Raw genomic sequence first — 27,803 nt, forward strand, 5'->3', positions numbered from 1 at the left:
GTGGTACCACAAGTGTTCCAGTATTTTCTTACTGTAACAGCTAAAACTAGAAAAACAAGCATCAACTGCAGGCCACACATCAACACCAACCACCAGGCAATTCACCAAGCCCATTAAACTCTAATTAAAGGAGAGAACAGTTTTTTTTCTGCATTGCAGCACAAAACTATTACAGTTTTAACCGCACAAAAGAACTGATTAAAGTGTCTAACTGAAACCAAACTATTCATCTGCAACACAGCTATAAACTCCGGTTCCCTGCAGCCATCAGCCACTAATAAAACCAGCTCTGCCTTTTCTCCAGGATGAGATGCATCAGGTTTGATCCAAATACATTTGTGTGTAACCAAGCATCAGTCAAAATACCAAAAAGAGCATAATGCTGCTGATCCACTGCTCCAAAGATTTTTTTATAAACCAAAGTTTCCAGAAAGACGCTCAGTATACAGTATAAGGATGTATTAGGGGATAGTTTGTCCATAATGAATATATATATACAGTGGAAATGACAGGTTTAACTCACCAGCCTCTGCAGGATCTTCTTGCTCTTATCATCGGTGCAGTAGTCAGACAGGATGCTCCTATGGACCAGGACCAGACCATTCAGGAACAACCAGGACCCGAACCAAAGCAGAGCGAAGACCAGGGTCCCCCGGCGGGACCACAGCCTGAGGCCCAGCCACCTGAGCAGACAAAGCCCTCCACCGCGGCCCCCTCCTCCTGACACCAGCCCACCAGGGAGCATAGTGATGAATGATGTCCAAACAGAAACGTGGAAAAGTGGAGCTACTTATTCTGGAACATTTAGTGCTGCACAAAACTTTCCAGCTTCCAGAGAGTTTAGTTTCAGTTTCACAATATTAAATAATCCCTTTAGGATTAAAATGAGACGGGATGAACTCAGATAATCTTCAACTGTGTCTTTTTGTCTTATATGGTGAATTTAATCATCTGCATATTTTACACCAGCAGTAAAGAACCAGGTTTTTATCCAACAGTTCCTTGTCTTCCATGATGCTCTGCAGCCGGTCAGTCTGGGGAATGAGGAATAAAAAAATCCAAAAAGTCCTGAGAAATATCCGTATCATGCAGGCTTTGGCCTCTGATTCTGTCAGCAACAGCTTTGCCTTTAAAACGACTGAAAGTTTTGGAAAAACGTATCGTAAAAGAAAAAAGAAGAACAGTCTGCGATCATCTTTTCAGAATGACACGATCCAGACACCAAGGGTCAACAAGTCCGACTTCCAGTTCAGCTCAGTGCCGGTCCCACCGCAAGTATTTCTGAAGGTTATGTTCGTGGTGAGGTTTTGCCTTTTCATATCCAACAGAGTTAAATTTCTCAGCAACAAGGAATGTGTCGTCATCATCAGCATGTCTGGAAACTATAAGTTTTTTTACATTTTACATTAGAGTCTGTTTGTTCCAAAGAAATGCTCTCTCACTGCAGCATGTTTGCACAGAACACTCAGCTTTTTGTATTTCTTGCTGTTAAATTTGTCACTGAAACTCATTTACAGAGAACAAACCTTTGCACATCCAATGGAGTAAAACTTGATGTAGGAAAAAAGGAGAGAATAAAATGCCCAAAAACTGGAATATCCTTCTGGAAAGGAGCTGGAAAATGTCCTGGTATGTAAGAAGAGCTTTTTTGAACCTAAAAAGAGAATGAGATAGAGATAAGATTCCTTAATGTCAGAAGAATTTATATAAAGTAAAAAAAAAATGGATGGGCTCTAACTGCTTCAATTTTTGCATGGAAAAAATCCTAAATGCTAAAAAAAATTAGCTTTCACTATGCTACATGAGACAAAGGCTGCCATTTGCATTTTTGGATCCAGTAATCTGACCCTGTAGATAAGCAGCAGTTGGGATTCGGAGGTTTCTTGATAAGTCAAAATTCAATCAGATGGTTTGTCTCCTTCTTTTTAAGCTAAAAAGGAAACCACACTGATGAGCTTTTTTTTCTTAAGTGAAGGTTTTTAGGAGTGGAGCATTCTCAGAGAGCTGCTTTCCTCCTCCAGTTTGATTGAAAGAGCTAATTATTGTCTCTCTTTTCAGTGTGAGTTAAGAGCTTCTCAAAGAGGATTTCACCATTGTAAAATAATGAAAGAGCTAGTCACTTCCCTGCATATCTAAAAGGAGAAAAATAAAAGAAAAAAACACATGAATTAAGAATGACATCATGGAAAAAAAAGAAAGTTCTGCTGTCTTTCAGGCTGGTTTTTGTACAGCTTTAATAACTTTTCCTCAAATGTCAAAATTCTCATCCACCCCATGGTTTAGCTAGCATTATGAGTCCTTGATGTGGTTGTGGTTACTTTCACTGAAGTATCCAAACCATTAACTGGAAAAAAATAAGCAGCAAAATGGAAAACACACACTCACCAGATATAACCACAGTTCACTGTTAGGATCCCAGAGCTCCGCTTTCTGCCAGACAGACTCCGCAGATGTCCAGATGATAAAATCTAACGCCGCAGATACTGAAAAACAGAGAATTGATCATCATTTGCTTCTTAAAATATCAGCATTTGTTTCTTGTTGATGGGAACGTGTGTGGTGGAGACTAAACAGCTGTTCTAAAACAGCCCCTCAGAGACAAGTACAGCCGGTTGATCCATTTAGCAAAGCCTCTCTCCCAGAAACTTTAAATCATGCTAAAATGTTTCCACAGGTACAGCACAAATGGTTTTTACTGACTGGATGAAGTTTAGAAGGTGAGCTGTGAAGTGTTTAGACAAGCTACAGAACTTTGACTTACGTATCACTTTAGGAAAAGAGAGAAAAGGACTCCTAAGAGTAAAGGTTGCCATTGCATGAAAAGTTTCCCCACACAGAGTAATGGAATTTTGCCAAGCCCTCTTCAGAGCTTTATAACTCAGGCATGTTACATTAAAGAGGCACTATGGAACTTTGGAAGACTTTCCTATTGACGTGCCCCCTGACGGAAATTAATTCAGGATCCATTTTGCATCCTACCTGTACTATGAGCTCTCTCCAGACAGCAAAAGTCAGTCTTATGTTGACTCTTGTCTTGTCTTGCTCTGTTCCTTTCTCTCTTTCTTCCTCTAATAATGTCCTCTTACATTTTGTTGCAGAATTAGCCACTGTGTGTTCAAAAAAGCCAGATTACACTGAAAACTGAGCTATCTTAATTAAATAAAAACAACTAAATTGAGAGAATTCAGCCTATAATCAAGTTAAATAATCTGCCATTGCAGTAAGATTAATTGGAGTGCTGAGTTCTGAGCAATGTTTTTACCATAAAGTGATAAAACAGGTCTTAGAAACTGTATGTATCAAATATGATACATTAGGCATTAAAGGGTTAATGCTCACAGTTTGTAGTAGTAGAAATTTGAGGAACGTGCATCAACGTAATGCATCTATTACGGTCTTACTAACAAAAGTGTAAGTAAGGCCTGTACAAACTCTGTAAGAAGAGAGAAATTAGTTGTTTTCTCAAAGTGAAAACAACAAGAATAAAGTTAGTTTTGGTTCCATTGTTTCATATTTCATGAGAACACTGGTCCACAGCAGAGCAGGTTGGTGTCTAAGTCTTTATAAGCCTTTCACTGATTATTGTACTTCCTCACCGCCTTGGCCAGCCGCTCCTCAAAACTATCCATTTAATCTCATTCACCAAAACAACCTTTTGTTGAATCCTGTCATTAACACACCCTCTTAAAATTTCTAAGCAATCATTCAAAAGTTGTCAGGGACCACACAAGAAAAATGTTCTGCCAGATATGCCGAGAAGAAGCTGCAAGAACTTCAAAACCAGGACTGCGAGAAAATAAATGGAACGATTTTCTCATAGGCCTGAGAGAGAGAACACTTTTCTCTCCTGCTGTGGATTAAATACGGGCTGCAGGTAAGAAAAAGACAACTTGTCAGATGTTCTGTATGTCATTCAGCTATAATAATTTATAAATACATTTTTTTCATTTTTTATGGGCCCATTGCATTGTGGGATACAGTATATGACTTTGACAAGTTCGGTGCTTACTGGAGAATTTTTCCAGCTCAGTACATCGTCTGGGAACTTTTCACACTGCATACTACAGTTTAGCTAAATCAATGTGTACTGCTATAAAGTACATGTTTATAAAGGAACTTTCACAATAATTTACAATTGAGACCCTTTAAAATTTTGTCTGTAGTTTCCCTTTATCATATATTTTTGTTTATTTCCATAGCTTTGCATAATTACTTTTTGTTTGGTTTCTAATTTGTGTTTCAGTCTTTATCTGACAGACAAACCATCCTTTACTGCTTTTGTGCAGAACAATGCCAAACTTCCATCCACCATCTGTACCGCTTCGTCCATTAAGGGTCACAGGGAAGCTGAAGCCTAACCCAGCGTTTAGCAGATCAGGGTCAGGCAGGTGCACCCTGGACAGGTCACCAGTCCATCGCAGGGCCAACACAAAGAGAGAAATAACCATTCACACTCCAATTAACTTAACATGCATGTCTTTGGATGGTGGGAGGAACCCGAAGTACCCGGAGAGCATACACGCAGGGGGAACATGCAAACTCCACACAGAAAGGCCACTGTCCACCAGGTTCGAACCTCCCCTCAGCCGAGGCTTGAACCAGCTACCTTCTTGCTATGAGGCCGTGGATCTAACCACCACACCACTGTGCAGCCCGAAGTCAAACCTGGTGTCCTTAAATTTATTAGTAACTGTTCAGATGCAACAGGTGCCAAAATTCATAAATTATCCTGTAGATTTCCTCCGTCTGAGTAAAGCACACAGAGCTTTATCTCACTCATCGAGCCCGTTAAGTGGCTCCCGAAGCCAGTCAGTGCAGCAGTTAACTCCTTAATGTTAGCTTTTACAGTCTGATAAAGCTTACTGACTTTCAGCAGCGGCTGTTGGAGCCATGACACGTCTCTGAAATGTAAAACCGTGCGAGCCACCACAGACCAGCTACAGTTAACTCCTCTCAGTCTCAGAGGCAGATGGTGTTTCCCACAGGAGGACCGTGGAGATAAACGGGTTAAAATACTATTCTTAGAGGTTGGAAAAATGGAGTCATTTTCTAAAATCCACCCACCTCCAGTTCTGCTGTCAGTGGTCTGTTACTGCCAGAACAGAATGAACTAAACTCCTCACCAGCCAAAGGTTGGAATTAAATTAAAGGAGGAATCAGATATGGCTTTTTTTTTCTTTCTTCCTTCCTTTTTTTTTTCTTTTTTTTAAAGAAAGATTTAAAAAAATATTTGCTCACCAGTTTTGCTTCTGAGGACATGACAGAAAACTCCAAACTCAGGTAGATAAAGTCCTCATAATTAAGGTCAAACCTTTCTTTTGTCTGTTTAATATAACAGAAAAGTCCCAAAACAGAAACAGCGTAGACTTTTAACCACAGGGGCAGCTGTGATAGTTGTTGGTTACCATGACATCTTCCTCCTTTTCCTTGAGTTTATGATGATTCTACAGATCCTGGAATAAACTGCAAGATTGTCACACCTCCACCACCTCCGTGATAAAGACACTAAATTATGTGTGTTTAAAAGTGATGCTCCAACTCTGAACTTTTTGTTCCAGTCTGCAGCAGCTGCAGAGAGAATCCTGTCAGATGTCCAAATAAACACACACATCAGCTTGTGATTTGATTGAAAATTTACTCCCAAATCATTGAGTTGTCAGATGTTTTCTCCCTGTAATCCTGCAGGTTCTTTGGTTTTCCAGTCCGAGCTGAATGAGTGGCGGCAGCTGGAGAAGCAGGTCTCAGCACACAGAGATGCTCCAGGGGATAAAGTGTGACGATCCAGCTGTCGGCTCTCAGGGTCACCGCCTGTTTCTGGGCTGCCATGCAGCCTCGGAGGCTCCAGCAGTCGCCTGGTGTTTCAGCAGCTCTGGTTTCTCTCCATGCTGCTGCCGCCTCGCTCCTCTCTCCAGGTCTGACGCGCCACACTGCCCGGCTGGAAAAGAGTGTGTGTGAGAGAGGTGTGTGTATGTGTGGGAGGGAAAGTGTGTCGCGCTCAGGCTTGTTCATGCAGCCTCATTCCTCTTTCTCCTTTCAGTTTGCTGCCTTTCACTGCTTTACTACTAACTCTCTCTCTCTCTCTCTCTCTGTGTGTGTGTGTGTGTGTGTGTGTGTGTGTGTGTATTTAGGAGATCAAAACACACACAAAACACTTTTATTACTTTTCTTATGAGGACATTAATCTGTTTTAACACCTTTCTTCTGGGGACAAAAAGCAAGTCTCCATTTAAACTTTATGTTGCAGAAAGTCTACAGGAAGTCAACATAAATGAATGAAATGTCCTCAGAAGTGATGGAAACATGACTGTGTGCATGTGTGTGCATGCAAATGTGTGCACCCTCGTCATCCTCAAACCACAACTCCTCTCCCCCCTCCCTCTTTGTACCCCGTTTCCACGGCAGCAAGTCTCTGTTCAGGTTCAGTCCCCGCATGCAGCTTCATTGAGCCTCTTCAAATTAAAAACTCTCCCTCAATTCGTCTTACTCTGCTTTTCCACACACATGCACACACACACTTCAATAACAGCTCAGGGGCTCGCATGTGTGTAATTGTTCTATTTGTAAAAATGCCAATAAAGTTGTGCAAACATCAGGAAGGAGAAGCCGCTCAATGTGCAGTTTGATGCCTTCAGGGTAAGAAATGCAGTGGGAGGTCACCTTTTAACAGCGCTAATGGGGGTGTAGAAAACACACACACACACAACTCGTTGTCAGGGTGGTTTTTACAGAAACTTAAATTGTCTTTCAATGAGGCCAAAACAGTTATGATCACGGCTCTGATTTAAGCGTTAAACATGTTAAAATTCAGTCATATTTCGCACATGGTTCACTGGTGTTAGAAGATGGTTTTTTTGTAAGTAAATGTGCCAGTAGGGCCATCCGCCTTGACTGGTTTGGAGTGGAGAAGACAGGAAAGAGGGGTCAACCATAACTCTAAACCAGGGATACCTGCTAGTGCTCAGTGCACCATGAGACATCCCCCAACAGCCTAAGTCTAGCAGGGATGCCTAAAGAGATGGCTAAGGGTCACCTAACCAACCTTAACTATAAGCTTTACAAAATGAAAAGTTTGAAGCCTGATCTTAAATGTAAATATGGTGTTTGCCTTCTGAACCCAAACTTGGAGTTGGTTTCATGAGAGAGAAATAGGTAATGAGTAATAAATCAGTACCTGGAGCTATGAACAACTCAGGCGTCTGAGGTCTGGCAAACTTCATGAAATGCCAGAAAATGCTTTTTGTAAGACATGTTAGGGCAAAAAAACATGTTAATGTTAAGACACCTTAAAGGTCTAGTATGTAGGACATGGTGATATCTAATGATACCCCGTGCTTCACCCTGAACTCTCTGCTGTGTTTGGATTGTTGTGTCCATTCACGGCTACTGTAGCAAGAAAATGGTTCACATTCTGTATATAACTGAAAGGGTGAATCATCCGTTATTTCTCTTTGGTTTGTGAACTGTCAAGATCAGCTGTTCCCATGTTGGTCTTCTTGGAGTCAGATGTGACCAGGAGGGTGAAGCTGAAACAGACGAAGTGTTGCCATGGAGATGACTTCACTGGTTTTTTTTTTTTTTTTTTTTTTTTTTGCAGTGAGAAGAAAACATGAACCGAGTTCTGCTGACAAGTCGGCACATGGAGCCAGAACCATTCATCACTTCCTGCGTTCAAGTCGTCGTGCTGCTCTTTAAACAAAAATTATGCAACGATTTTGCAGCCTGTGCAGCAACAAGAAACACAACGAGATGCTCGATCGTTGATCTTTCTGGTCATTAACGTTACACTGTGTAAGAGCCAAGACGTGTGAGAAGAAATATTATTAAAAACTATCTTTCTATTAAAATGTGAACATTGGGTAGAATGATTTGTTACTTTAGAGTGTTGATTTATGTAATGGGCCTTCTCATACAGGAGAGCAACCATGTTACTGCTATCAAGGCATGAATAAGACTTGTCACATAATAGCAGACAATGGCTCATGAATCAACCACATCAAAAAAAGCAAAAACATGAAGAAGAGAAATCAAGACAGAAGAAGGGAAACTGTATTTGAGATTGTTGTTATTCCAACTTGACCACTAGATGGCAGTAATTGTTAGAAATTACTTTATTTGAGCCAAGATTTGACTGGTGAGTTGGACAGAATCCATAGTGGGAATTTATTTAGCCTCTTCCAGCTCTGTTTTTGGTCTCCTCCAGATCCTGGAGGGAATAACATTTTAGCTGTGACAGAACTGGCTCCTGTTTAAATATATGCTCATTATTATTCTGTGCTTTGTTTTTCTTCCTCCTCTGAGGCTGAGATATTTACTTGAGATCCAAATGACAGAGGTGCTCTGTAGCCTCGAGGGTGGAGATAAGATCAGCTCACAAACAACAGTTTTAATTAAAGTTTTCCTTTAGTTTTCTTTCATTCAGTCTGAACAGCAAGAAAAGAAAAACAAAAACAAACTGTGTTGGTATGATTTCAGATAAAGAAAACAATCTGACTTTGTTTGGATTTCTTTTTAATAAAAGACTGAATGAGAGGAATTTGTTCAGACTCAGGTTCAGCTTCTTCCACAGACTTTTCTGGTAAATACAAACTTTTCCAGTGACAATGTTTAATTACTGTAAATAATCTGTGAAGCATGTTAATATGTTCAGTAATCAGTACAGTCTTTCAATTCTCAGGTTTTATGTATCCTGACCTTACAAAACTTCTCAGATTGATGGGTAGCAACTACGATCATTGCTGATGTCTTTCCTCCTTGGCATTGTGTTAACACACATCTGGATGCAGCAGAGCAGCAAACTGATCAAACTTCTGCTTATACAGAAGTGTTCACACTGAAGATGATCTATTGATCAGTGATTCAGCTTTGGGTTTAGGTCACCAATCTTCAAGGTCCAAACCAAATTCTCCTCCTGGCTTTACGGGTAACGGCAGCTTTTCTTTTTGAGATCCAAATGTAGTCACCTCAACAGATCGATATGCTCAACGGAAAGACATGCCAAACATCTGTAAAATGGAGGTGCTGGGACAGCTGGTTGGACCAGGCAGAGGAATTTAGGTTGGTCTTAAATGTTGGTACTCTTGGTCAGGATGGTGTTGGCTGAGATTTGAAGATCTATGATCTTTGTAACTTGACAAGATTATTAAAAAACAATAGAATATGAGCACTGTGCTGTCACGAGGAGTAATGGTGGTGTTAGATGTTGTCCTGACATCCGATGTCCAATTGATATGTAATGAGGTTGATGAAAGTTGTTTTTACTAACAGAACTTATAAAGATCTGACAGCGGTACTGCAGACACTTTAACTCGCTCCTCTAACTAAAGTAAACTGGCAGTGATGCGTCAGAAAGTCATTCAGCAGTTTTAGATACTGAGCTGTTTCATCAGTTTCTGTTTACTGAACAGAACAGAGTCATTTTAAGTTTCAAAGTCTGAGCTCTACGGAAAGAAAACTATTTATTTCACCTGAGCCCTGAATTATTTATCTTTCTTTTGAAAATGACTTTTGAGTGCTTGCAGATTCACACTGTCTGCTTCAGTCTAAATATAGAAGCAAAGTCAGTAATGATAAACACACACACAGATTGTAGGAAAAATGTGGAAAACAGAAACCTGTTGGTTTCTGCAGGACAGCAGCTGCAGCTTCTGCAACTCTCTGTCAGCAGTCTCTCTGTGTAATTGCCAATTAAATCCTCATCTCTGCAGGTGTTGTCAGTCCATGGCATGGCTCTCGTTCCCATTATCCACTCATCTGAGCCTCCTTGTTAGCTGCAGCCAATTATCTGAGCTGGCTCGTTAGAGGAGGCAGCACATCTCACAGGTATGTTAAACAACTAGAGACATTTTCTGCAAAGATATTGGCTCAGCACATTCAGGTTTTATGTTCATTTAATTTGCAGGAGAGGAGACAGAATGCTGCTTACATCAGGGGAAAAGGTGCATTCATTTATGTTGCAGGTAAATGCACATGCTCACCTTCTTACTCCTGCTGTGTAAATCTGAAGCCTTTATTTAAATAAGGCATTTCTCTATAATCAAGTTTTAACCCTCTAACTCTTAAGGAAGCAGCAGATGTTCGTTTGGAGATAGAGCTGTGTTGCAGCACCATCTACTGGTCAATTTTGACAGTTACAGGACATCAGGAACTACAACATCTTTTAAATGTTTGATTTGTTGAGAATAAAAACATATGTTGTTTACTATGACTATAAGGAAATTGTACTATTAAAGTCATTTGTCAGACTAAAACAATAAACTTTATTTCCTAAAATGCAGCTTGCTTTCTGAGCTCGTCAGCTTGAACTGATTTCTTCCCTGTAATAATACGAGTGGGATAGACCTCAGAACGGGGTATAACTTGTAAGGAAGGTGCTTCTGGTCATATTTTGGCATCCCTTTCTTAAACCAGCAGTTGCTGAAAGCCAACCAATGTGGTTGTGTTGGTTCCCACAAATGTTCAGTTGGGTTGAGGTCTGAACTCCCAGCGGAGTGTGTTGTCATCCTGGAGGATGGAGTTATGTGTCAGATTCTGGAGGTAATGGGAACACCACTGGCTCTAGAATGTCATTCTACGTTCAACGTTTCCTCACGAGCCAGATTAAATTATTATTATTATGTATGTGTGTGTGTGTGTGTGTGTGTGTGTGTGTGTGTGTGTGTGTGTGTTAGGTGCTTTGGGAATGAGAGTGTGTGTGAGAGAGATAAGTAGGTGTCGATTTTAATTGCTGTTGCTCATTCCACAGAAGCACCGTTCCTACAAGTTATACTTTGTTGTAAAGGTGATTAATGAGGCTTCCCAACAATGTATAATACAACACCACTGGTTTTATTAAAAAGAAACAAACAACCAAACACAAATTTTCTTAGTTTCTGTGTTTCTGAGACAGGTGTGGAAAATAACATGAAAGCATATTTCAAAGATTATTAATCTAAATTAAACATTGAAGTACTGTACTTCAATATTTTATCTAATTTGTTTTACTAAGAAATGCATTTAGGAATAAAAAAAACATCCTGACAGAGTGAGTGTCAGGATTAAAGTCTTTTATTGTTCCTGCACTTTGTCACAGTTTTTAACACGATCTCATCACTGTGACTTCAGGCTGATTTCTTTTTAATGAGGTTGTAGTTTCCAGGTGGGACCACTAGAGGTCCTCACAGGCCCACTGACTCGGCTGTTATTATTCTGGACTTCAAGCTTTGTGGTTTCAGGTTTTTGGTACAGCTTTGCTAAGAAAACATATGAAAGCAAAACTCTTCATTTCAGGCACATTTTAACGTTTTTCCTGTTTATTTTCTGTTCAACAAACATGAAAACATCATCCAGAGACACAAACACTCATCCTATGAAGCAGCTCATTGTGAAATATTACACTTCAGTGTTAAGATTTCTTAATAAAAGTAAAAATCAGGAGGTTTTTTTTTTTTTTTTTAATCTCGCCTCCACCTCTAGCTGCCTGGGCTGCTGACTTCCTGTTCTCTGATTGGCTCATCGGGATGCTGCTCTGCATCCCAGCTCCTGTTGGACAAACGACAACAGTGAGTTTAAGGTCATAAAAAAACACACATATGCAGTCATAAATAAGCCCTGCAGATGTGTTTCAGCCCTTGAGCAGATGTTATTTCTGCTGCAGGGATTCAGTCTACGTGTAAACGGTTATCCCGTCTACACATAGACTGCACAGCTGAAAAATCTAAAATATTCACATTAGAAGAGAATTAATTTTCATGCATTTCCATGAGGCTGAAATGCACAAACACAGAGAAGAATGTGTTTGTCAATATGGTCGTGTACATGTGGAGATGACCTGCAGAGATTTGTGATTTTCAGCTTAGTCATCTCTTTCCAAGTTCTCATGATTTTTTCCCTCCATCAGTCTTTATTATCGGACATTTTCCAGTTATTTCTTACACACAGTTGAAGGAGATTGTGAAAAGTTAAAGAGGAGAAAACTTTGCTTGAGAAATTTTATTTTGTCCCAGTATTGAGGACTTTGGGAGGTACCAGTTAGTTGATGATCTACACATATGGGCAGCTGTTCCTGAAGGCGGTGGTTGCCTTTATAAGGACTGGTCATGTTGTGAGCATGAAGCAGTCCGGAGCACCACGGTCCCTCCTCTTCATCACTGTTCAGCGTCTCCAACATGATTTAACAGCCTTGCTGTGAAACATCCACACTGCTGAAAACTGCATGTTGCAGAGACAAAGAGCCACAGATGGAGAATGGATCCACAGACATGAGCCAAGCGTTTTGTTTTTGACAGCGACTGCTGCTGCTGCTGTACATTTAATCCACCACACAAACAGAAGTGCTGGGAAATCAGTTCTCACACAGGGCGCTGCTGGAGGCAGATTAACAGGCTCAGCTCAGCAGTACAGCGGGCCGGACTCTGAGCTCTGCTGCTGTACAGGACCTTTCTACATTTCTGAAATTCACTGTTCAGTTTTGTCTGAAATAGAGATGATACAATCATTTTCCTTAAAAGATCATGTGTGAACGATAGCAGCAGCATAGATCAACGCAACTTGCATACGGAATGAAAACAAAGTTATTTGATATACCACATGGGTCGTCCTGCGGCCATCCGCCAAATGTAGGGTTCAAACTGTCTTCATAAATAAGCTGGAGAAACTGGTTTTTGGCAGACTCCATTACCCGGTGTGATAAGATACCGATATGCCAAAAATAAGCTTCTCTTGCAATCATAATGCCAAATTCTGAGTTTTGATACAACATAAGTAACAACTTTACATGTTACTGTGTAAAAAGAAGAAAAATAAAACATGTTACTTCCACAGATTGATCTCTTTGCATTAGCATGTTTATTTTGACAGCCCTAATTTAAACATAAAGACCTTTGTGTTCATGTGATTTTACACATTTAGAGTTGGGAAAATAATGCATAATAATCATCTTAATCTTAAAATTGTGATTATGTTTTTTATAATAATCATAACAAAAAAGAAATCTGTAAATGGGACATCCTTAGTCTCAATGCAAAGCAGATCCTGAAGTAAAACTGAGTATTTAAAAAGAAAAGGATTTAATCCAGACCGAACAGGAAGCAGGTCAGTGTCCTGCTATTTTGTTCTTTTAGTATCTGTAAACAAAAAGCTTAAAAAGCAGATTTCTTTCACAAATCTATCACCACTCTGAACTCAAATATGTACTAACCAACTCCCACCTGCACTTAAATATTCCCTACCTCTGTGCAATATCCCCCCAAAACCTGCAGTCTTTTCTTTAAACAGTGGTAAATACTGCTCTTCTAAGTATGTCATCCTCTGTGCTACTATGATTTTTAAACTGTACTTTTAGTCCATGCATATTTAATACTATTGTTTATTTTAGTGTATTATGTAAGCACTTTAAAGAGTTGCCCCCTTAAATTTTCATTTTACTTGTATTATGATAGTAAAGACTTTGAACTTGAGGTTTAGTGTGAATGTTACAGATGTTTGTGATGTTTGTTAGAGAGTATCATGCAAAAACTGCAAAGTCAAGTCTCACTGAATTCTGTGGAAGTTTGAAGAAAAAGAATAACTTATTAAATCAGGTCCTTATCGGAGCTTAATATTATTACTATTAAAATAGTAAAAGCCAGTATTTTGCTTGTAAAAAAAATAATGTGAGTATTATTTAATATCAGATAAAATCAAATCCTGTTCAGCAAATTTGCAGAAAGCTGCAGGATTTAATCTAAATCCGGTTATTAATCAGCATGGACACTTTTGTCTGTCAAAAAGGCATCTTAAAAAAGTAGTAGTATCACAGGAAATGAAAGGATTGTTTCAGTTTGAACAGCTTCACAGCTGAATGCCCATATAATGTGGTTTTACAAGATCAGCTCGTTCATTCAGATTATCATCATGTTTATCATAAATATACTGCAGCAGGTCAGATGCAGAGGAACCCAAGATACAGATTTGATTGCAAACACATAGACACACTACCAGCTTAAAGCCTTGAACAAAGTTTTTATTTTAACCTCTCAGCTTGTAAAGATGTACAAAAATCATAACACAAACACATACAAAAAGTGCCAATAAGGAGTTAAATGAGGAACAACGAACATGTCTGGGACCTATTTTGGGAACTGGTTCTGTTAGGGTACCACTGGAACCAGTCAGCCTGTAGCAAACAGACACCATCAGATCACAGCATCACTTCCACACTTAGTCCTGCAGGGGGCAGTAACGCAAGCTTCTTCAGACAACTATGCAACACAACGTTTGTTGCTGCAAGTTCAGCGCACACTCGAGATGGTCTGTTAACCAAAATTTTAGCTTCAAAACCAACCTTTATTGTAGGCGTTTAAATGCCTGAAACAACATTTATAAATGTGATCAGGGCAGATCTCTGCAGGTCAAAAGGCAACAAATGTGTTGAGTGTGCAGCTTAGCTTTAAATTTAATGGTTACCACTTTATTCAAACCACAGTATCATAACTTATCTTTACATTTCTAACATCCATGTGATCGGTATGATGAGGTTTGATGAGGCTCAGGAAAAGAAAGTGTCATGAGTTTTGAGTACATGTTTGGATTTGAAGAACTTGGTTAATTATAATCATCATTTTGTTAACTTTTCAACATCTATTAGATGCTTTAATAATAAAAATATTTTATTCCTTTTAAAGCGCAAATCTTAAATAATTAATAATTAAAAACCTCTCCAAAGTTTTTATTTTAAGTTGATTTTTGACAGCTGACAGTTACTAAGTCGAAGTGACTCCTATTCGCTGTTAGATTAACTAAACTGTATTATTCTGACTTCCCATGTTAACCAGTGTTCTTTACCAGGTGTGTTCGCTCTCCTTACTCATTGATCTCGTCGTCTTCATCCTCAAAGTTCTCCTCGCTGTCGTTGGCTGTGGCCTCCTGGTATTGCTGGTACTCCGACACCAGATCGTTCATGTTGCTCTCCGCCTCCGTGAACTCCATCTCGTCCATTCCCTCGCCGGTAAACCAGTGCAGGAAAGCCTTCCGTCTGAACATGGCCGAGAACTGCTCCGAGATCCGCTTGAACAGCTCCTGAATGGCTGTGCTGTTGCCGATGAAGGTGGCGGCCATCTTTAGCCCGCGGGGGGCGATGTCGCAGACGGCCACCTTTACGTTGTTGGGGATCCACTCCACGAAGTAGCTGCTGTTCTTGTTCTGGATGTTCAGCATCTGCTCGTCCACCTCCTTCATGGACATGGGCCCACGGAAGACTGTGGCGACAGTCAGGTAGCGCCCATGGCGGGGGTCGCAGGCCGCCATCATGTTCCTGGCATCAAACATCTGCTGAGTGAGCTCAGGAACAGTGAGCGCCCTATACTGCTGGCTGCCTCTCGCCGTCAAAGGGGCGAACCCTGGCATAAAGAAGTGGAGTCTGGGGAAGGGCACCATGTTGACAGCTAGTTTGCGGAGGTCTGCGTTAAGCTGTCCGGGGAAACGGAGCGAGGTCGTCACACCGCTCATGGTGGCTGACACCAGGTGGTTGAGGTCGCCGTAGGTGGGCGTTGTGAGTTTTAGGGTACGGAAGCAGATGTCATAAAGGGCCTCGTTGTCTATGCAGTAGGTCTCATCTGTGTTTTCCACCAGCTGATGAACCGACAGGGTGGCGTTGTAGGGCTCCACCACCGTGTCTGACACCTGATGGGTCAAAGGCAGTTTAGGGATAAAAACATCAAGGTGTCACAGAAGAGAGGCCGAAACATAGTCATGACATGAATTTTGGATAACTGCAGCAGAATGACGCAACACAGTGAAAGTAGCAACAGATGAGGTACCTTCGGGGAGGGCATGACGCTGAAGGTGTTCATGATGCGGTCGGGGTACTCCTCCCTGATCTTGCTGATCAGCAGAGTGCCCATACCTGAGCCGGTGCCCCCTCCCAGTGAATGAGTCATCTGGAAGCCCTGCAGGCAGAATTACAGCAAACCGATGAAACAGAACTCGGCTGCAAAGATGCACTGTGAAGTTTTTCTCTCATAATTGTGAACTTTATTAAATTGATCCATTCATCAACATGTGTTTTTTACATAAAGTTGGTTTAATCCACTGGTTTTTTAAAGGTGCATTCACACCAGCCCTTCTGAATCTAATCCTGGTTTGTATGCATAGAAAGTCCAGTTCGTTTGGGGCAGTGTGAATGTGCAACCGAACTGATGAGCATCAAACAAGCAAACCCTGGTTCACCTAAAAACATAGGTTTTGGTTAACTTCAAGTGGGCCAAATGTAAGAAATGGATGACAACTTATAAGAAACAGAACTTGTTCTCCATTAATTAATAGATGAGCAAGTTTTCTTGTTCGTTGTTTGTCTTGTCTTCTCCTTTAGTAATGATGCAGCACCACCTCGAGCAAGGAGGGGAATATGTTGTTCAAAAGGTTCACTTCATTAAACAAAGAGCTGTTTGAAAGCAAACTTGGACCGGAAGAACATTCCGAGTCCCCAATCGTACCCGAGTCTAGACTATATTCTTTTGAGTCTAACCTTTTCTCTCCACTGAAGTGAAACTCAAGTATCTGAAAGAAACTTGACAGTCCACCTGACAAAGGCAGAATCAATACAGGCTGCCCCAACCACGGCCAGCAAACTGCCACAGGTGAATCAGCGATCAGAGTCTCTTAGCAAGACCGACCGCGCCATTGCCAACCAGCCCCAGAAGGAAGAAGCCACACCCTGAGAAGCAGACACCAAGCCAGCTAAAAAGCTGCCTGCTCTGCTTTACAATTACCCCTCAATGGGTTGCACCTGCTAGGTGCAAATTGGAGGGAAAGTGAAAAGTGGAAGTCTTTCCCACCACACTATCACTAATCTGAGGTCAGGCCACAGAAGCAACAGGTCAAGAAGGGAAGCCCCAGACATCCTTCACCCCAAAGACAATGTCCAGGGATCCCAAGGCATTCTCCAGAGTGTTGTAGGTCCACTTCAGGGACTTGTCCCAGTCGGGTGTGTTCCAAGACCCTCCAAAGCAGGGGTAGCCAACGTCGGTCCTCGAGGGCACCAATCCGGCAGGTTTTCCAGATTTCCCTGCTCCAACACACCTGACTTAAACTAACAAGTCATTGTGGAGATCCTTATAGGCTGTTGGATCCATTTAATTTGAGTCAGGTGTGTTGGAGCAGGGAAATCTGGAAAACCTGCCGGATTGGTGCCCTCGAGGACCGACGTTGGCTACCCCTGCTCCAAAGAGAGGTGACCATGAGGTATCCTGATCAGAGCCTGATTGCTTCTGATGTGTAGGAGGGGCCCCCCTCTGAACTCCTTACCCTGTCCCTGAGGCTAAGACCCACCAGCCTCTTGACTCCACCACTGGAGCCCATCCAATAAACAACAACAAAAAAAAAAAAAACACCTTATTTTACCTGCAGACAGTCGCAGTGTTCACATTCCTTCCTCACTATATCCAGGACCGAGTCCACTAGCTCCGCCCCCTCTGTGTAGTGACCTTTGGCCCAGTTGTTCCCAGCACCTGTCTGACCTGCAGAGAAAATCCAGGTATGAAACATGAAATGACATACACTCTGCAGCTGGTGGCGACCCATTTCTCAGATGGTGGGCAAAACACATCAAGAACATCCCACCTCCTCTTCTCTGACATCAGTTTATAAAACAAATGCTGCAGTCGTCTCTGTCTGTTTACTGAACGGATTAAAAGCTGGAAAGTTTCCTGCTGCTCCTCGTCTGTAATCACAAACCTCCATAACGCCACAGATTAATCATTCCAAACACAGAAAAACACATCACCAAAGATGAAGTTGTCTGGTCTGAAGAGCTGTCCAAAGGTCCCAGAACGAACGCTGTCCATGGTTCCTGGTTCCAGGTCCACCAACACGGCCCGGGGGACATATTTATGTGCTACACAAACAGGAGAGTCATTGCAGCTTTGTACAAACTCACACCAAGCGGGGGATGTTCATGACACACATCTTACAGGATGCTTCATTGTAGTAGACGTTGATCCTGTCCAGCTGAAGAGTCGAGTCACCCACGTAGTTTCCTGCAGCGTCGATGCCGTGCTCATCACTGATCACTTCCCAGAACTGAATCAGCCATAGCAACAAGCAGAAAGAAAAAGATGACCATTTTAATCATCTGATTTTATGATTCAGCCATTCCAGTCTGCATGGTGCGTTCACTGACCAACATCTCTGTCTTAATCGGTTTTAACCCCCATACTTATTAATTACAGTCCAAACACAGAAAAAACATTTTTAAAACAACTCACTTTGGCCCCTGACTGTCATGCCGACATAATTTGAGAAACATCTTTGTGCAAAAGAATCCAACATTGTCTTCAGGTGTTCAACAGGGTAGTAGTCATTTCTAAATTCTCCAACATTCTCTACTAGAGATAGGCCAGACCAGCACCAGTACCCTCTTCTTCCTCAGCCTCGCTGCTGTGATGTCTGCAGAACGTGCCGATTCATCACACTGTCCACTGTGTGATGGTCCCGTCCAGATGCCTCCGAGTCCAGAGACGTCACCTCTGGAACTCCAGACAAGGTCAGCATGTGGCTTCTTTTCTGCACAAGTTAGCGAATATATCTCTGTATTTGTAGAGTATGACAAAGGTTTCCCTTGTTTATGAGCTGATATCTGCTGTTAAAAATTATGATTCTTGATGAAGGATCAAAGGTTGTAGGTATCAGTCTTAGACTTTCTCTCTTGTCCTTCAACATGTTCAGTGATTTTCTCACACAATTTCTGACAAACTGCAGATCCTCTGAACAGCTTTGCTCCACAGAGACTCAGACTTCCAGCCCATTTCTGTACAACTATCTACAATCAAGTCCCAGTATTTTCTGTTCAGTTGGTTTGGATTAAAGTCTGCAGACAGTAATCTGACCCACTGAATTAGAGGTCTAGACGTCTATGTGGAAAGCGTAACCAATGTCTACAGCCTGCTGGAAAACAGACTGAGTTTCTAGTTTTCCTTCTTACAACTTTACAAGCTGTTTAATTTTAAAGTGAAAATGATGAATCTCAGAGTTTTTTCGTGTGGTCCGCAGTCTAACCCACCCATGCAGGTCACTTCTGTTCCTCTGACTGACTTTAATCAGTCACAGTTTTATTTCTTGATTTCTGCAGGCTGATCTGAAGCCAAATGAAACTTTTATCTACAGGCTGAGTCATGTTTAGAAAAAGGATGTGTCACTCCTCAGTTATTTTCTCATCCCTCTGCAGTCTCAGAACGTGGTTCTCAAGTTTCACTTTCCTCTCTGTCTGAACTGCTCGCTCTCCTTCAACATCCAGTCCTGAGAAGCCATACGGGCGCAGCTTTGTGTGTGTGTGTGTGAGTGTGTGTTCATGCAGATTCCTTGCATAGTCTCAGTGGCTCAGAGTTCACTTCACTCCCCCACAACAGTCACTCTGTGAAGAGCAGCTGAATATATCCTCCACCGAAACATCCTCTTTTCATCTGAACACTGGTAGAAAAGAGAGTTTCGTTTAAATAACTTTAGTTATACTAAATTATTTAAGAAAAGAGCACGTTTATTTGTCAGAAATTGGTTAATTTAATTAGAATAATGTCATTATAATCAGCTGTAAAATGCCGCCGTTCTCCTGGATGTGACTGACTGAATGGAGGATTTACAGGCTGTGCAGCTGCAACTGTCTATTTATTGATTAAAAACTCATATTTTTCTGCAAAGTTGTTCATTATCTGGATTCAGATTGTTTGAAGCCGTTTAAGTGAATAAACATTTTTGCATTATTTGGATAAAGTCTCCCTATAGTTTGTATTTTAGTGGATTTAAAATAAAGTTCTGCTGGTTCAGAACCAGTTTACGACCAAACCAATCCGGAACTCCTCAGCACTGATCTTCTGTAAGACTGAGCAACAAAAACTGATTTAAGTTAAGGCCTCTGATAACAAAAATCTACATTTCCATGAAAATTCTGCGCTAAAAAGTTGTGAGTGAGAAGGAGAACCGGGTCTGTACCTTGGTTCCGATCTGGTTCCCGCACTGTCCCGCCTGGATGTGAACTATTTCCCTCATGGTTGTGTTTTCTCCCGGTTCTGGGCTCTGTGCTCTGTCGCTGGATGCCGGTGTGTGTCTGCGCGGCGCGAGTGCGCGTCCAGCTTGATCGCCTCCTTCTACGGTCACGCGCGTTCACGCGACCACGCCCTGATCGCGGAACTGGCATCCCACGGGATTCCGCTTTCATTGTGACCATTTACTGCGTCCCAGTCAGCAGAAAACTCAGAGCTGTTTGTCCACAGAGAAGCAGGAGGAAGGTTCTGACTCATCTCATCTAAAAACCAAAGTTAAATGATAAAATAAAGTTTTGGATCTAAGTAGAGAGCTTTACATTTCTCCCAGTACTCAGATTGTAAACTATAAAAAGTCAGAAAGCTGGAGAACTATTGATCAAGACCACTTTAAGTTTCTCTCTGGACATGTTCTGCTTTTTCACTTAGGCTATATTCAGTCTAATCCAGGAGTCTCCAGCCTTTATAACCCAAAGAGCCATTTTCCCTCAGCTCAGCTAATTAAAACTGTTATCAGACCTTAAAAAGAAGACAATTTATCATTTTTGATAGGAAATTTGTTGTAATTTTTGAAGAACCACCTTTTAATATCTATTTTTGGGTTTCAAAATAAAGAAAAAACAAAACGTTTGCAAAAAAAGGATAGACAGACTTTCTATAGGAATGTAGATATTTGTGGAAAATTATGTAAAAATAATTTTAAAAGCCCAAAGTTTCCAACTATGTATGTATATATATATACACACACATATTACTGGTACTTTTATTGTCATTTTGTTGTGGAAATTCAATGCAATTATTTAATGAAAAAAAATTACAAATCATTTAAAAAAATGCATTTGTTATTTAATCTCTATATAACGACATTAGTTAGTTCTTTGGCATTTTTAACATGTATTATGTGTAATTGTGGAAGGTCCAGAGAGACACTTGCTGCTCTGGAGCTGCAGATTGAAACCTCTGGTCTAGTCCTTGTAACTGGCTTATTTCAGCCACTTAACTCTGACCTAAGAACCATTCAACCAGATAAAAAGGCTCCAAACTCAAGGGATGAACCAGTGTTGTCAACACATAACAAATGAACAAGAACCAATTTTAAACTGAACCCAGCTCTTCATTACTAGCAGCCTTCAAACACAGAACAGTTTGATATTAACATTACTGCTAAAAAAATAAATAAATAAAAAAAATGCCAAAGAATGGTTAGCTGAAAACTTTCTATATCTCAGCATGGTGTGCCGTCTGAGGTAACTGGACACATGGAGGACAAACTGGACCTTCAGTTGATTCATCTATTGTGGGCAGAAGCCTCATCAGAAATGGTCTCCATGAAAAGGAAAAACGTCAAGAAGCCATAAGGAAGGAAACAGGGAGAAAAGGCTGAGGTATGACAAGAACTGGACTGAAAATCAGTGGCAACAGGTCTGCAGCAACTGTGTGATGCCATCATGTCAGTTTGGTATAAAGTCTCTGAGAAATGTTTCCAACACCATGCTGAATCTAAAAGGGGGTCCAACCTGGAACTACGAAGGTGGACTTCATGAAGTATGCCCAGTAAGAATAATTCAAGAGTATGATGCAGTATATTTCTTGAATCAATGCACTTTTCTTTATCACAGTAAGACGGCAACAAAGCTGCAAACAGAAGCTGCTCGGACTTGGTTCAGACTAACATCAGCTGGCTGTAACACACACTTTCTCCTAAACTGTCAGCATGAGTGGATGTAATCAAGCAAGATGACTGTTACAGATATTTTCTCTGGCTGAACATGTGCCAGACATTCCCCCACTGAGGAGGAGGATGATGAAGCATGGGTCAGCTGCTGCTGGTGTCAGTTTACTCCAGCTGCTCCTCCTGAAGAAAAACTGTGGGAACACGTCAAACTCACCGCTTAAAAGAAAAGAAACATCAAACTCTTGAAAACAAAACCCCAGAGGCTAAAAAACTAACCTTTATTCATAAATTTGATTTACAATCACACACTAATCAAATTGACAGCCACTGACTTTCCAACAGTTCAAATAAAACTTAAAAACATCCAGAAAAACCCTGTGAAATGATGAATTCCCTCCTTTACATCTACACACACAAACATAAAACAAGGAGATTCAGTGACAGGAGACGTTAAACATGCTCATCATCTGAGATCTGATCATCTGTTTCAGCTCTACGCGGCGTCTCCAACGTGAACCGATCAGTCAGTCCCGCCTCAGCATCGAACCGCTAACACTCGTCTCCTCCGGTGAACTGCAGCAGCGACGAGGACGTGCAGAGCAGCAGCTGTCCGGTCAGTCTGGTCAGACAGGTGACGCAGCGAAGCACCGATCTGACCACACACACACACACAGAGAGAGAGAGAGAGAGAGAGAGAGAGAGAGTTAGTAGAAAAGCAGAGAAAGGCAGCAAACTGAAAGGGAATGAAATGTACACAGAACATGTGAGCTAACGTTAGCTACTAAATGCTAACATTAGATAAAACTGCCTCCTCAGGTTAACAGGATGGTGTGTTCAGGTAAAACTGACAGTTTTAATCTGATTTGGAGGCTGATCCAAACAGATTTTAACCTACTTGATGACGTGTTTGACCCTGGTGCATTTCAAGTCATAGGACAGCGTGTAGACCTCATACAGAGTGGCTCTGATGGCGAGGCAGCACAGGAAGTCCTTGGGGTGCACCTTGTACAGGTCAAAGGTCAGTTTGGCGATTCCGCTCTTCTTTGGCTCGCGGAAACTCGGGAGGATCTGAAACATGCAGAAAACAAATCTGTAAATATCTTAACCACCGGCTTCAAACCAAACTCTAAAAGCTTGAAATAGCACGCGCTTACTGAACATCAGCTCTCTGCTGCCATCTGCTGGAAGAACTGCAAGAAACAACTGTGTGTTTCAACATGAAAATGGTTCAATTCTAAGGTTTTAGCTGTCAGGACATGAACATAATCACCTGGTCCTCACCAGGTGCTGAAATTATTCATTATTTATTAAACTAAAACTCAGTTTGTGAAAAACTCCATCTACTCCATGATTCTGCAACTTGTAAAAGCTCATTTACCAATATTCAGCTTTTCTTCTCTATATCATGGTTGTGGAGGAATTTTGGTAAACTCTTCTTTCCAGCGTTACTTTACTTCATTAAGTTTTGCAGGACTGGTTTCTGCAGCTCTCTGAGGGGCCCACCACAGCATTTCAATCACACTGAGGTCTGAACTTTGCCTGGACGACTGCAGCACCTTAATTCTTTTCTTTTTTTTCTTTTTCAGCCCGTCCGTGTTAGCTTAGACATTATTGTCCCCTGACAGACAGACAGACAAGAACCCTGAAGTCCACATAATAAACATCCCCAAAGTAGACCATACTGAACCAAACAAAAACAACAATAATGAAGCAGAGCAAGAAAAAGAAAAACAGAAAACAGGACAGCTATGGCTGTGAGCATCAAGTTTTTCCCAAAACAAACCTTCCTGCATAGCAGCTACATCTGTACCCAGAGGGCAAGAAAAAGGTGGCACAAATGAGACCTTTATTTAAGGTCTCAAATTTATCAAATATTGAACTGATTATTACAACTAAAGAGATCATTTAATGTAAAAAAGTAAAGGTCAGTTAACATTAAATATTTGTGAGCACTGGCTCTTTCTGTTAATACTAATTCATTCATTTGTAAACTGTAATTATTATTATCATTAGCCAGCCCTATTATTTATATATATTTTTAGTATTTAGTGGTATGTATTGGGACTACTTGTGCAAAATGTGTATAGAAACAGTTCACTTTAAGTGCATCTTCGTGCTGTTATGTTGACTGAATATTGATTGTAGCAGATAATATTTAATGTCATTTTAAAGATAAAGTAACTCTCACCTTGTTCTCAGTCCACATCTCTCCTTTGTCGAGCACCATCAGCGGTATGTTGCTGGGCAGTGACTGGAAGAACTCCTCAGAGTCCACCACAGCCCCGTCCTCCTCCAGGACCAGGGTCAGGAAGTTGTAACGGGACATCATGAACACCGTCTCTGCCTGAGAAAGGACACCATTACACAGAAGATGCCATCGTCGAGCTAATTTTCTGACAGGATGATGAAAAAGCAGCAGCTATAAACGCTCGTGTAACGTCCCAGTGGGACAGTCTGTCTTCACCTGCTCCAGCAGCTCATCAAGAGAGGACGCCAGCAGATTTCTGCGCCGCCTCCGGCTGTGGGTGCAGACTCTGTAACAGCGAGGCTGAGAAGAGGGCAGGATGCGGCGGGAGATGGTGGTCTGGACCGTCGACACAGACCTGAAACAACCAGAACAGACAAGAAAGCTTTAATGAAGTTTGATATTAATCGTTTTGTCTAAAAACATTGAATGTGAGATTCATTTTTCAGCATATTTCATGTTTATTTCAGCTAAAAATGAAAATATTTCTCATTTTTAACTTGTCTTGCTTGCTTTCCCCCATAGATGGAAGAAAACTGAATTGTTTGGTCGTGTTTTAAATTTAGCAAAAGCAAAATCACTTATGTTTTGTAGTTAATTGAAAATCTTTGCAGCCAAAACTTCCTCATGAAAACTCAGACTGACAAACAGTCGTGGCTGACTTGGTTCGTCCAGACATAAAAAGGTTTCTCAGCCGTTTCCTGGCTGATCTCAGTCAGATTTAAAGAGCTTGTTCACTGAAAAGCAGCTTTCACAATTTCTATTTACGGTTTATGAAACTACCCATAATGTGACTCATTGACATACAAAAGGTCAACAATGTTTAAATGTTTCTCTCAGCTTTTAATCTGGTTAGTCATGTTCTTTAAACACAATATTAACTTGTTTAAATATTTAACTCCTGTTTTTTATGACCTTTGATCCATTTTTCTATTGTCCTTTTTTTTTATATTATTTTATTTTCTCACTTTAACATCTTTTGTTTAATGCGACAGGTGAGAGTTACAACAGCGCTTGTACGTCATTTTATTTATATGTATGCGCGTGTTTATCTATTTGTATGTATGTATATATGACTCGTGGTCTGAGGGGTTCAATGGGTTAAGATTTTTATATTTCTAATGTAAAGTACTTTGTGTTGGAATTTGTTTTGTATGAAAAAGTGTTCTATAAATAAAAACTGATTGCCGTCTGGTTTATAAATGGATTCTCTGTATTAAATGTTGCAGCTGTGGGATTGAAGCCTTAAATAACCTTTAATCTGCTGATCTGTATAATCACAGGCTCACACCAGGGTCCTTCAGGCCATTTCTTTGTTCTGCCTGCAGGTTTTGTCTGTGTTATACTGAGCAGCAACATTTAGAGACAAAAAAAAAAAAAAAAAAAAAGTATTTGTGTCCTACTAGTTTCCTCCTCGCTGTGGTTAACATTCCTCATTTCCAGGATGTGCATGAGTTGGGCACCCCTGCATGGACTGAGTGAAATCTTTCCCTCTTGGCTACAGGTAGGACTTCTGCAGCTCTTTTGGAGAACCGACCTGATACCCAGATTTCCCTGAGGACTCTCCAAAGGGATTAATAAAGCATTTCTATTCTATTCTATTCTATACTGTGGACCTCTGAAGATGCCGTCTGTCTTCAGCATCACAGTTTTTCTGTTTATTAAAATATTTTTTGTGTTCCTTTGTTTTACTCTCTACCAATAAAAGAGGTCAGTTCTTCAAAGCAAAACCTCCATCTCTGAATTCATTTTCCAGTTCATATCCAAGAAAAGAACAGGCTGCTCTTAGTGTTTCACACAAGGTTGTTGTGTGCTGATGCACATTAATTCTTCCATAAGTATTAACTGTTACAAAACTACTTCCTTTCAGGATTACTGAGGCTGTTCAGTCTAAAGTCTGCAGGTGGACATACTAAGCATGAGAACTATGCTTCTGACATAAGTTATATATATATATATGTATGTGTGTGTGTGTGTGTGTGTGTGTGTGTGTGTGTGCACTTTTAGGTTACACAACAATGCTTATTACAGAAAGGCCTCTCAGTGCATTTCCACTCATTCTGCCATCTGGTTTATAGAGAAGGGCTGCAGATGTGTTTTTTTAAGACTTTAATGTTCTTCCTGAGTTACAGCCTCACACCCTGCAAGAAAGAATCAGTTTTATATCAAATTATGCAGGACAGCAACAGGGAAAATGGGTACAACCCCAATGTCAAGAAAGTTGGGACACTGTAAAAAAACCAAACCCTTATTTTATTCCCAATAGAACATAAACAATATTTCATATGATGAAACGGAGACATTTTACCATTTCATGGAAAATATTACCTCATTTCGAATCTCAAAAAAAGTTGGAACTGGCCCAACAAAGGCTGGAAAAGGTCAGTAACATGACTGGGTGTAAAAGGAGCATTTCAGACAGGCAGATTTCAGCTAAACCACATCCTGCATCCATCACAACAGCATGGCTTCAAAGGAGAAGAATCCAGCTGCTGAACTGGTCTGCCTGCAGTCCCGATCTTTCACCCATACAAAATATGTGAAGCATCATGAGAGCAGAAATCCAGCATCCAAAGTCCAGGACTGTAGAGCAGCTAGAATCCTGCATCAGACCAGAATGGGACAACATTCCTCTCCAAAAACTCCGGTAACTGGTCTCCTCATGTTCCAGATGTTGACAGACAGTCGTTAAGAGGGGATGCTACAAAATGCCAAAAATCACCATGGAACTATTTTTTTCTATTTTAGATGCGTTGCTGCCATCAGATTAAAAATGAGCTGATATTTTCCATGAAATTGAAAAACCGAAGAAAAGAGCTAGATTAGTGCCTATAAATTCACTAGAAAGCGTGAAATTAAGTGATTTAAGATGGTTTCACTGTGAGAAAACAAACTTCCTCCGCATACTGGAGCCTAAAGTTTGTTGGATGGAACAAACTAATTATTTCCACATTCCGCTCTGGAAAAACGCAGCACACTTGCGGAAGGAATGTCTATCTGCTGTTAAGAGACCAACCTCGTCAAATTACGCACCAAATCTATCAGATCTTCACATTTAGAATGATAAAAGAAGCAGCGTGTGTTTTCAGAGACATAAAACCAGCAGCTGTTTGTTCCTCTCACCTCATTAGAGTCTCTGGCAGCAGCGTTTTCGCGTAATTCACTCCGGACTGGATGGACAGCGGCGCCATAGTGAAGTCAGAATGATAGATTATAGTCCTGCAGCGATTTAAACAGACCGACGACGTTCACCACTTCACCTGCTGGCGTGGGGACCAAAGCAACCTTTTATCAACAACGGCGCCATGTTATTGGTCAGCGAGCTGAGCGGAGAGCCAATGGGAAGAAGGAGCGAGAATTATATTATATTATATTATATTATATTATATTATATTATATTATATTATATTATATTATATTATATTATATTATATTATATTATATTATATTATATTATATTATATCTGAGTTCTGAGGTATAAAATAATAATAATTTTAAAAAGTTAATTATGACACAATAGTTTAAATATGAAGTGATTCTTTTTTTTTTATTTGTAGGGTGTCAGCATTTATTTACTGATTAATAGAAAAAAAAATAACAAGAAGAGTTTAACATTTAGGTTGATGGTATTGATATGGCTCTCAACACCACTGTGGTTTTGTCATATTTATGCTGCAGTTTAGCCTAAAAACAACTAAATTTGATGCTAAAATTAGTAAATTAGTGTAGAATTGATCAAATAATTCAGTTTTTTTTTTTTTATCATTTCAAAATGTTTTAATTTACTAGAAACAGTTACAACAAACTGTGTCAAAAGTACGATGTTGTGAGGATTAATCTGAGAAAATGTTACATAAATTTGACTCCAATATGGGTCGTATAGTAAAATCCTGG

At 40.6% G+C, this 27,803-nt stretch overlaps 3 protein-coding genes and 1 long non-coding RNA gene across 10 annotated transcripts in view; 1 reads left to right on the forward strand and 3 right to left on the reverse strand.

Annotated features, from left to right (window-relative positions):
• dipk1c (divergent protein kinase domain 1C) overlaps positions 1–6,004 on the reverse strand; it is a 56,537-nt gene extending 50,533 nt beyond the window's left edge. Inside the window, exons 1-4 of one of the 4 annotated variants that reach the window (XM_041968644.1) lie at positions 5,239–6,004; positions 2,386–2,483; positions 1,527–1,654; positions 524–1,382 (exon numbers count right to left, since the gene is read on the reverse strand). In XM_041968644.1, coding sequence (XP_041824578.1) covers positions 524–745 — 222 coding nt within the window. In that variant the 5' untranslated portion in view covers positions 746–1,382; positions 1,527–1,654; positions 2,386–2,483; positions 5,239–6,004. Of the gene's footprint in view, positions 1–523; positions 1,655–2,385; positions 2,484–5,238 lie in introns of all 4 variants that reach the window. The other 3 variants (XM_041968645.1, XM_041968643.1, XM_041968646.1) reach the window with 3 other exon arrangements.
• Positions 6,005–9,728: 3,724 nt separating this feature from the next.
• LOC121629353 lies at positions 9,729–10,232 on the forward strand. Its single transcript, XR_006008364.1, has 3 exons — positions 9,729–9,819; positions 9,899–9,956; positions 10,061–10,232. It is a non-coding gene; the product is annotated as an uncharacterized LOC121629353 (long non-coding RNA).
• A 3,730-nt stretch (positions 10,233–13,962) lies between these two features.
• Positions 13,963–20,078, reverse strand: tubb6 (tubulin, beta 6 class V). 3 transcript variants are annotated; one of them, XM_041968703.1, is made up of 6 exons: positions 19,939–20,078; positions 17,925–18,033; positions 17,738–17,848; positions 17,356–17,471; positions 15,774–15,902; positions 13,963–15,636 (listed from the first exon to the last, which is right to left on the reverse strand). In XM_041968703.1, exons 1-6 carry the CDS (start codon positions 19,993–19,995, stop codon positions 14,818–14,820), a joined length of 1,341 nt encoding a protein of 446 aa, XP_041824637.1. In that variant the 5' UTR covers positions 19,996–20,078; the 3' UTR covers positions 13,963–14,817. The 3 variants fall into 3 exon arrangements, with proteins under 3 accessions (XP_041824637.1, XP_041824638.1, XP_041824639.1); XM_041968704.1 differs by lacking the exons at positions 17,738–17,848; positions 17,925–18,033; positions 19,939–20,078 and adding an exon at positions 17,575–17,726; XM_041968705.1 differs by lacking the exons at positions 17,356–17,471; positions 17,738–17,848; positions 17,925–18,033; positions 19,939–20,078 and adding an exon at positions 16,481–16,936.
• Positions 20,079–21,927: 1,849 nt separating this feature from the next.
• On the reverse strand, positions 21,928–27,169 carry cidea (cell death inducing DFFA like effector a). Of its 2 annotated transcripts, none has more exons than XM_041968464.1 (5): positions 27,032–27,169; positions 24,128–24,266; positions 23,852–24,007; positions 22,666–22,731; positions 21,928–22,315 (listed from the first exon to the last, which is right to left on the reverse strand). In XM_041968464.1, exons 1-5 carry the CDS (start codon positions 27,097–27,099, stop codon positions 22,199–22,201), a joined length of 546 nt encoding a protein of 181 aa, XP_041824398.1. In that variant the 5' UTR covers positions 27,100–27,169; the 3' UTR covers positions 21,928–22,198. The 2 variants fall into 2 exon arrangements, with proteins under 2 accessions (XP_041824398.1, XP_041824397.1); XM_041968463.1 differs by having other exon boundaries at positions 22,559–22,731.
• Positions 27,170–27,803: the final 634 nt, after the last annotated feature.

The sequence above is a fragment of the Melanotaenia boesemani genome, chromosome 18 (assembly GCF_017639745.1).
Source record: "Melanotaenia boesemani isolate fMelBoe1 chromosome 18, fMelBoe1.pri, whole genome shotgun sequence".
Lineage (NCBI taxonomy): Eukaryota > Metazoa > Chordata > Actinopteri > Atheriniformes > Melanotaeniidae > Melanotaenia > Melanotaenia boesemani.